Source organism: Poecilia latipinna, unplaced genomic scaffold (genome assembly GCF_001443285.1).
Source record: "Poecilia latipinna isolate Pla-1442-1.1 unplaced genomic scaffold, P_latipinna-1.0 Scaffold4925, whole genome shotgun sequence".
Lineage (NCBI taxonomy): Eukaryota > Metazoa > Chordata > Actinopteri > Cyprinodontiformes > Poeciliidae > Poecilia > Poecilia latipinna.
In genome coordinates, this window is record NW_015117541.1 from 1 (window position 1) to 7,820 (window position 7,820).

A 7,820-nucleotide genomic window follows, 5' to 3' on the forward strand; every position below is an offset into this window, starting at 1 on the left:
TACACTCATAACAGAACAAAGGAACTTAAAGGGATAGTTCAGATTTTTTTCATGACCTGGCTTCACCAATGAGTTTCCTGTTGGCAGTGAGAACAGAGGATGTAAAGATGCTACCTGATTAAAAACGCAGGCAGTAGGTAAACATTTGTTGGCGTCCATTTAGATAAACCCAGATGTTATTGTTATATTGTTCTTTTAAGACTGTAAAAGTCTGCTCTGCTGTTGGTGCTGTTAGATTAGTCTTCACTTGGAGTTTCAGGAGTTTCAGACACTAAATAACAGTGACAACAGCTGCAGGTAGACAATACCTACTTTAACAGGACTGCAACTGGAGCAGCTTCCCAAATTTCTTCTGTTATAATGCAGGAGTTTTATTTCTTTACTTTGTTTACAGGTGCAACCTGTGAAGTGACTGAAAAGCATCCCCCAGAGGTGGGGAAACTCCTGTTATCATGATGTCAGTGAAGTCCACGCAGCAATTTGATTCCAGAAACTTGATTCTTTTGTTGCCTCCTGTTGGTGAGGACAGAGCCTCACTCAGCAGATAACCTGCTGAGATCTCCACATCCTCCAGAGAACTTAAAAAAAAATATATAAAAACACTATCCACCTGATTTATCTGTCCATCCCGCTCATGTTCTCTCCACATTCGACCCAGAAGGCCATCGGTCTGAGTTCCAGTCACAGCACAGCGGTCTCCAGTTGATCTAATGTGCACCGAGGACCTGTGTTCTGAGAAGCAGCACCTCTCTCAGTAGAAGCGTTTGCGCTTGTTTTCCTTCCAGCGGCCGTAGAGCACCATGCCCACCACGGCCAGCACGGACAGGCCCAGGATGGAGAACAGCAGGGTGAAGAACAGCTGCAGCCCACTCATCCCCTCCTCCTCCACGTCCACTGGGAAGCCCAACAGGAAACTACCATGAAGCCTCAGCTTTGAAGGACCATTTTCAGCCACGCGATAGAAATGTTTCTACCTTGAAACTGGTACATGTTGTCCACCCGAGGGACGGTGATCGCCTCTTCCTCCTCCTCTTCCTCTGGAGTCCTCTCTACAGTCAGCTGGTACACTTTCATTGAGATGATGTCATGGTTATCTGTGCGACAAGCCGGTGGGCAACATTAGAATATGAGACTTAGCGAGATTTCTTTACTTCATCTATTTTGAACAAAAAAAAAAATGCATATACATGTGTATATGTATTCTTGTAATCTTATGTTTTGCAACATAAGATTTATCTACCGTACTTGTCTGAAAAGGAGTGAGAACTTTACAGTTTTTTTTTAATTCCCACTTCATTATGCTATTCTTCAATATACCCTTATGTTACATGTGACAGTATAGAACATAGCAATGTCTTATATAGATTTTTAAATAAGATAAAAATCTTAGAAGTTGTGTTCTCAGTGCGTGTTTCTACATCTCTGTCTGGATATCAATAGATATACTTTCCTCCAAGCAATAGCATTTAGAAATACATTTCCAAATAAATTTACATAGGTCATAATTAAAATTTAAAAATCTGCCAGTAGAACTACTGCTTTTATGTAAGCAGTATTAAAGATGTATTCACATAAAACTAGCTCCTATATCTTGCTGTAAAGCTACTTTCTAGTTAGATTTTTCTTATTTCAAAGTATACTAAGATATTTGCACTAGAACCCAGACCAAAAATACTTCGATTTTGTGTGTCTGGGCTGCACTTTGGACAACCTGCTGTAGACTGTTTGAATGCTGGACACCTGATAGATCTCCAGTAGCAGAGGAGGCACCCAGGTAGTATCCATTGGGAAGCCTCAGCCCACTGACTTCAGCACAGTCTCTCCATTCCTGTTTCCCATCCACATCCACCATGAGCTGCAGACACACAGAGGAACACATCAGCAGTTTGATACACTAGGAGTTTATTTATGGATTTACAGCAGAGGAAAGTCAAAGTCATTTTGTTTTACATCGGTGGCATCCAAACAATTTAAGTTAAAATAAGTCACGGGCAACAAGACCCTAGAAACACTGAATTCATGTTATGCTTTAGCTGCTAAAGACAAAAAATGAGGTTGTCAAGTTAGTTTCTCAGGAACTGCAGTGGAAGGCCACTCGAAATCATTTCACGGGCCAAAACTGGCCCCTGGGCTGCACTCTGAAACCCCCTATGTAAGATTTCATATGACTTAACCTTAGTAGCTGAATCCCCCCTTCCACAGAACAGCTCTAAACATGCATCAACTCTTTCATGGTGTTCAGATGAGCAGTTTCTCCCTAGTTCCACTAGATTAAAAAACCGTTGCCATACCGTCAACTTGTTTTTAGAGTATCTGACCAGCAGGAAGGTGTCATAAATGGAATTGCGCGTCATGGCTGTGCATCCTCCGAGCTCGGTGGTCCGCCCGTCACGGTCGTGGTCGTACGTCAGGGTTCCGTTTCCCAGCATCACTGAGACGTACGGAAAGGTCCTCTGCAACAGAGGAGCCAACGGGAGTTAAAATCTCCCTGAGAGAGGAGCTCGTCTCACCCAGGGTCATCCGCAGGACCCCGGAGCGATGGCAGCCATGTTGTTGGGTTGTGTCTGAGCAGCAGGTCAGTTTCCAGTCCTGCAGAGACGCCGACTCACTTCCGGTCTCTGCTGGAGCTGCCTCACTCACAGAGAGCGCCGCTGAGCCCCAGCAGAGACGGGGAGACGTTACGCTGCAGCAGGTTAGCATGCTAACTAAGCTCCGCCTACACCTGTCTGCATGTTCAGCAAAACACATCTGAATCAGAGTGTCTTAAAAAGAATGAGAAGCAGAACAAAAACAAGACATGTGGGCTTATTTATTTTATTTTTATTTTTTAACAAATCTAAAAAGTGTGGAGTGCTCTGGTATTCAGCTCCCTCAATCAAAGCACTGCAGAAACACCTTTTGCTCTAGCTACAGTTTCTTCAGGTATTTTTACAGTTTCTCAACTGGACTTTGACTAGGCCATTCTAACATGAGTGCGTTTCCCTGGTGGAAAGTGAAGTCAAGACTTCAGCAACTTCTGGTTTGCTGTCAGAGTTCTGTTGTATTCCCTAGATCCATTTTCTGACCTACTGAGCAGATTTCCTGTTTTGTCTGAGGAAAAGCATCCCCACAGAATGATACTGCCACCACCCTGTTTTACACTGAGTTGATGTGCAGCATTAGTTTTCCAACACAGAAGCTCCAGCACAAAGGTTACATTTCGGTTTCCATCTCAGCTGGTTCAGTTTTCAGATGATGCACTGAACAGAGATCCACAAACAAGGAAACGTCTAATTATCATATTAGAGTTCAAAGTTGTGTTTCTGATCAGAATTATCCACTTTTTTTTCTTTTAGAATTCATTCTCATCATCCCAACCACTCTGTGACTTCAGCATGTCAGAGTTTGTGACTTTCAGTTCCAGTTTGAGCTCTGCAGCAGGAGCACCAGAACGGCTCCAAATCAGCCAAAGTCTGCACCAATTCCACCTGAGTGGGACTTTGAATAGGACATCATGCTGGAAACTCATCCCATGCGGGTGAATTCACATTACGCCTCCACAGGAAAGTAAAAAAAAAAAAAAGCCTCGATGGCTGCTGTTGCCACTGTTACCAACTGATACAACTGAAACCAATTAAATGAGTAATAAACCATTTATAATTAACAAAACACTGAATCCCAGAGCTACAAGAAATTATTGTCAACAACAACTATTCTGACTTGATCATTTAAACTGAAAACATCAGGCTGAGAACAGGGTTCAGAGAGATGTGGGAGGTTTTACTCACATCGTGGGTCTTATCTGTGTTTGGGTAAGTGTCCACAAATATTCCAAGTCCAACAAACTGGTTCATGTTGCCGAAAACAGGACCTGGAGACGTTGAGGCGGAGCAGAGAGCGTGGTGAGGGAGGAACACAGAAATTCAATTCAGTTCAGTTTATTTCTATAGAGCCAATTCAGAATAAATGTCCTCTTAAGGCAATTTGCAAAAAAAAAAAAAAAAAAAGCATTTTACTTCAAACAGATATACATTCTAGATGACCCCAGCTACAGCAGACTCATTAGTCAAAGTAGTTTCAAACTTTTCTATGCAAGGAAACCCAGCAGATCGCATGAAGTTATTGACCCACAGCATACACCGCTCCTGGACCAGCAGGGGGCGACAGTAGAGAGGAAAAACTCTCCTTTAACAGGAAAAAACATCCAGCAGAGGTAGGATAGATGTAGGATAGATGTAGCATTCAGGAGGACTAATGAGCTCCTCTGCCTTCATCCATTTAATTTCCTTTAATTTAATTTTCTTTTGGGATCAATAAAGTATTTTTGCATTAGGATTACATTTTCTTCATCCAGTCAGTTTTTGATGCCTTACAGCTTTGACTGTGTCTGCAAAGTACTGAGCATAAAAACATGAAATCAAAGGAGTGTCTTCAGTACTTATCTGTGTCATTGTTGCCAGCTTACCGTTCTGCATGCGATCTCTGGTTAGCCAGATGGCAAGTCCGTCTCCGTTTAGGTTTTTCTTCCCGATGCCATGGATTTTAAAGTGAACTCTAAGTTCCCAATCCCTCAAGACGAACGGCTGCACCGCAAAAAATGAAGAGCAACAGAGGAGAACATGACACTAATGTACACATCAAAACCGACACTGGGGAAGGTTTGCTACAGTGAAACTACATGTGTAGCAGCATATTGTGGTGGCATCGTTTGTGAGCAGCTGTGACAGAATGAAGCAGGAAGTGGTTGGGTAACATGGAAGCATGTGATGCAGCTGCAGACTTACGATCCGGCTCCACACCGCTCCCTGTCTGCTCTGCTGGTCTGGGGTCAGCCTCACATGGTCAGGGGTCACCATGGCCGTTCCCATCAGATCCCACTGGGAGGAGCTGGAGAAGCCCAGTCCTGCAGAAACAGGACAGGTCACCTTTCAACTGGAGCTGCACCCTTAATTCTCACTCTTTTTTTTATTTTTTTTAAGCATTATAATTATATCAAATATTTTTTAGAAGTGTGTACAGTAGGATATTTGAACGAGAACGGCAGTCCCAAGGTCATTATCTTTATATTATCACATCCCTAACAAATATAACAAATATCTGATTTTTACTAAACCCAAGTGAGTTCATCCTTCACTTTTCCCACAGTAAAGGTTACCTTAGAGATAAAAACAATTAAAATTAACTAAAAGAAATGTTATGTGATACAATTTATTTCTGTTATTAATAATGTGATAATATTATACATACTATGGCAGGAAAAAGGTAAACTAAAATAGAACAAAGTTTTGCGTTTTCAAAAATGTCTCACACACACCACTTATACACCTGACTGGTAAGAGAACAAAACACTAATTTAACAACAACAACAAAAAAAAACAATTTCAATAACATGTATAACAAAATAAAACATAAGTTAACTTTAATTTTAACACAGATCAACACAGTAACTGAACCACTAGGAATAATGAATATTTGTTACATTTTAACAATCCAAGCAAATCATGTTAAGGTAAATTACCTTCCTGTTGAAATTCATGCTTAAACACAAAGAAAGTTACAATAAAAATCCCTAAAAAAAAAAAAAAAAAAAAAAAAAAATCACGTTTTGTGTCATTTATAAATAAAAATAATTGTGGTCATTCTATCTGAGCTAAAACAACAGAAGTTGGTTCTGATTTCACTTCAAACACCAAGAAAAAAAGTGTGTCTTATATATCTTACTTCAACTGTAAATAACACTTTCCAAATGTATATATTTAATTATATGTTAGATTGCACTTTATTACAAAACTGTGCAGTCTGAATGTCAAGCACTTTCCAAACTGAGAGCACCTCATTGAAATTCAAGCATTTTCAACGATTTCAAGCTCTTGTATGGATCCCGATCACAAGTGCTTCTGACTCATACATTTACATATTTGCGTTATCATGTGCAAGTCTGAAAGCTGCCATCTGCACTCCAAATGCTTCAACAATCAGGGGGCCTCAAGTCCAGCATCCTAACTTCAAGCTGCAGAATAAAGGGCCTTTTGGCTGAATATTACAGGTCAGTTACCTGATGACCTCATTATGAAGACAGAACGTAATCACGTAGTGAGAGTACATTGAATTGTACAGTTTTCATTTCTTTTGGAGAATAGAAAAAAAATCTTCAGTATTTGACGATCAGAACCAATCGATGTGAAATTAGCTGACTCCGACAAGGAGTCAACTGATTAAATATTCAAACTGAAGACCAATGTTAACACCCTTTAAATGAAGCATCCAAAGCACCTATCAGTGAGCTCAACCTAAACCAAATCAAACTACATCCGCCTGTGGAGAATGTGAAAACTGCACTGACTTTACTGGTTTCCGTTTGGTTCCGTCTGCCGAGATTTAATACCAGCTCTGCCCTCAACAAGCGCTGCCATTTAGTTAGGAGAGCAAAGTTCCTCTTAGTTAATTATTATCCACTGCAGCTAATATGGCGAGTCGACAAGCTAGTTAACAAAGGAGCTCAACCCTGAGTTGTCGGGAGGATGTGCACTATTGTTGGTTCTTATTAATAAGTTTGAAGCGGTTTTAAGCTGTCAGCCACCGTGCTCGCTAGCGCTGCCAGCCTGACAGTAAACTTACCTCGATACGGTTTCACCAGAGAATACTCCCGCTTCAGAAAGTCCTCGGAAAACTCCTGCTGGTCTGCCAGCGACTGCTGCGTCAGAACACAAAAAGCCACCAGGACGCAGAGTAATTCACGGAGGAGATCTAACTGGAACACTGAAAACACTGAACTTCTTAATCGAGCCATGTTTAATTTGCTGACATTGGCTGCCATCTTTACACTCCCACTTTAAATAAATCACGTGATTCTATTCGCGCCTGCGCGGTGGTTGCTGGGACTCATTTTAAATAACAGGGCAATGCCGCCGCCATGTTGGTCAGGGTCTTTTAAAGCACTACTCTGTTTTCCAAATATTATCATGCCAATGAGTTATGGATATATATCCTAGATGTGTGTTTATAAAGTATTTTTTGTATTAAGTCCAACAGAAGACGTATTATTCTGAAATACAGAAAACAGCTAGGTTAGTGCCAGTGGCCCCCAAGAGGGGAAAAATCCTGGTTATCCAGAGAGTCACTCTTTAGTGAAAAAGTTTTTTTTTTCATTGTGTGGTGGCCAGGATGAAGTCTGCAAACACAAGTCTGAGTGTGGTACAGATGTTTGTGCATTGTCAGCACCTCTCACAGATCAATATGCAAGCAGAAGTAGGATTTTTTTCATTATGAACTATATGTAACAATGGTGTCTGGATTGTCAGTGGATTAATTTGGAGTCAGCTCCTTCCTGAGTGGGGTTCCTGACCCAGACTATCCTGAAGGGTCTTGTAAAGCAGTTGGTTCGATTAATGGACCAGACCTGCTATCGACATATGATAGGAAGTGCCAGATATCTGTCAGGATCCTGTGAGGAATTACAGTAATGGACTACAGGGTGGTACCATAGTAGCTCCTTGGAGACATACAAAAAGACAAAAGCTGGAATAAGAGAACAAACATGAGGTGTTTATGACCAATCTGGGACCTGGGGTCCTTAGCGCTTCCTGTCCATCTGTGTCTCCAGGGAATATAAGACTCTCTTGCACCAGGACTGCTGGAGAATTCCGGCTGAACCTTGAAACCTGAAACATCACTGTCTAGCACTTCTCCGGACACCCACACACCACCATGTGTGTATGGTATAATCCGCGCCAGAGACGGATACATGCCGCTCTGGGCTGAGTGGGGGGCAGAAACTGTGGCCCGGCTTACTGGCCAGATAGACGTGCAGGGCATTCTGGGCACAGTCGCCTCCTGCTGTG

The 7,820-nt window shown here is 41.8% G+C and overlaps 1 protein-coding gene across 1 annotated transcript; it reads right to left on the reverse strand.

The window, feature by feature from the left end:
- Positions 1-29: 29 nt before the first annotated feature.
- LOC106943153 (VIP36-like protein) lies at positions 30-6,826 on the reverse strand. The gene is made up of 8 exons (XM_015026499.1): positions 6,598-6,826; positions 4,764-4,882; positions 4,445-4,562; positions 3,768-3,850; positions 2,292-2,453; positions 1,741-1,855; positions 975-1,094; positions 30-894 (listed from the first exon to the last, which is right to left on the reverse strand). The coding sequence occupies exons 1-8, from the start codon at positions 6,794-6,796 to the stop codon at positions 752-754; spliced, it is 1,059 nt and encodes a 352-aa protein (XP_014881985.1). The 5' UTR covers positions 6,797-6,826; the 3' UTR covers positions 30-751.
- Between the last annotated feature and the right edge of the window lie 994 nt (positions 6,827-7,820).

Excerpts from the sequence above, each read along its gene's own strand:
- LOC106943153 (XM_015026499.1), bottom strand. The coding sequence starts at position 6,796 with ATGGCAGCCAATGTCAGCAAATTAAACATGGCTCGATTAAGAAGTTCA. Across the intron at positions 4,563-4,763 it reads GAGCGGTGTGGAGCCGGATC|CCGTTCGTCTTGAGGGATTG; the intron begins GTAAGTCTGCAG and ends TTTGCGGTGCAG. Across the intron at positions 2,454-3,767 it reads ACACAGATAAGACCCACGAT|AGGACCTTTCCGTACGTCTC; the intron begins GTGAGTAAAACC and ends CCTCTGTTGCAG.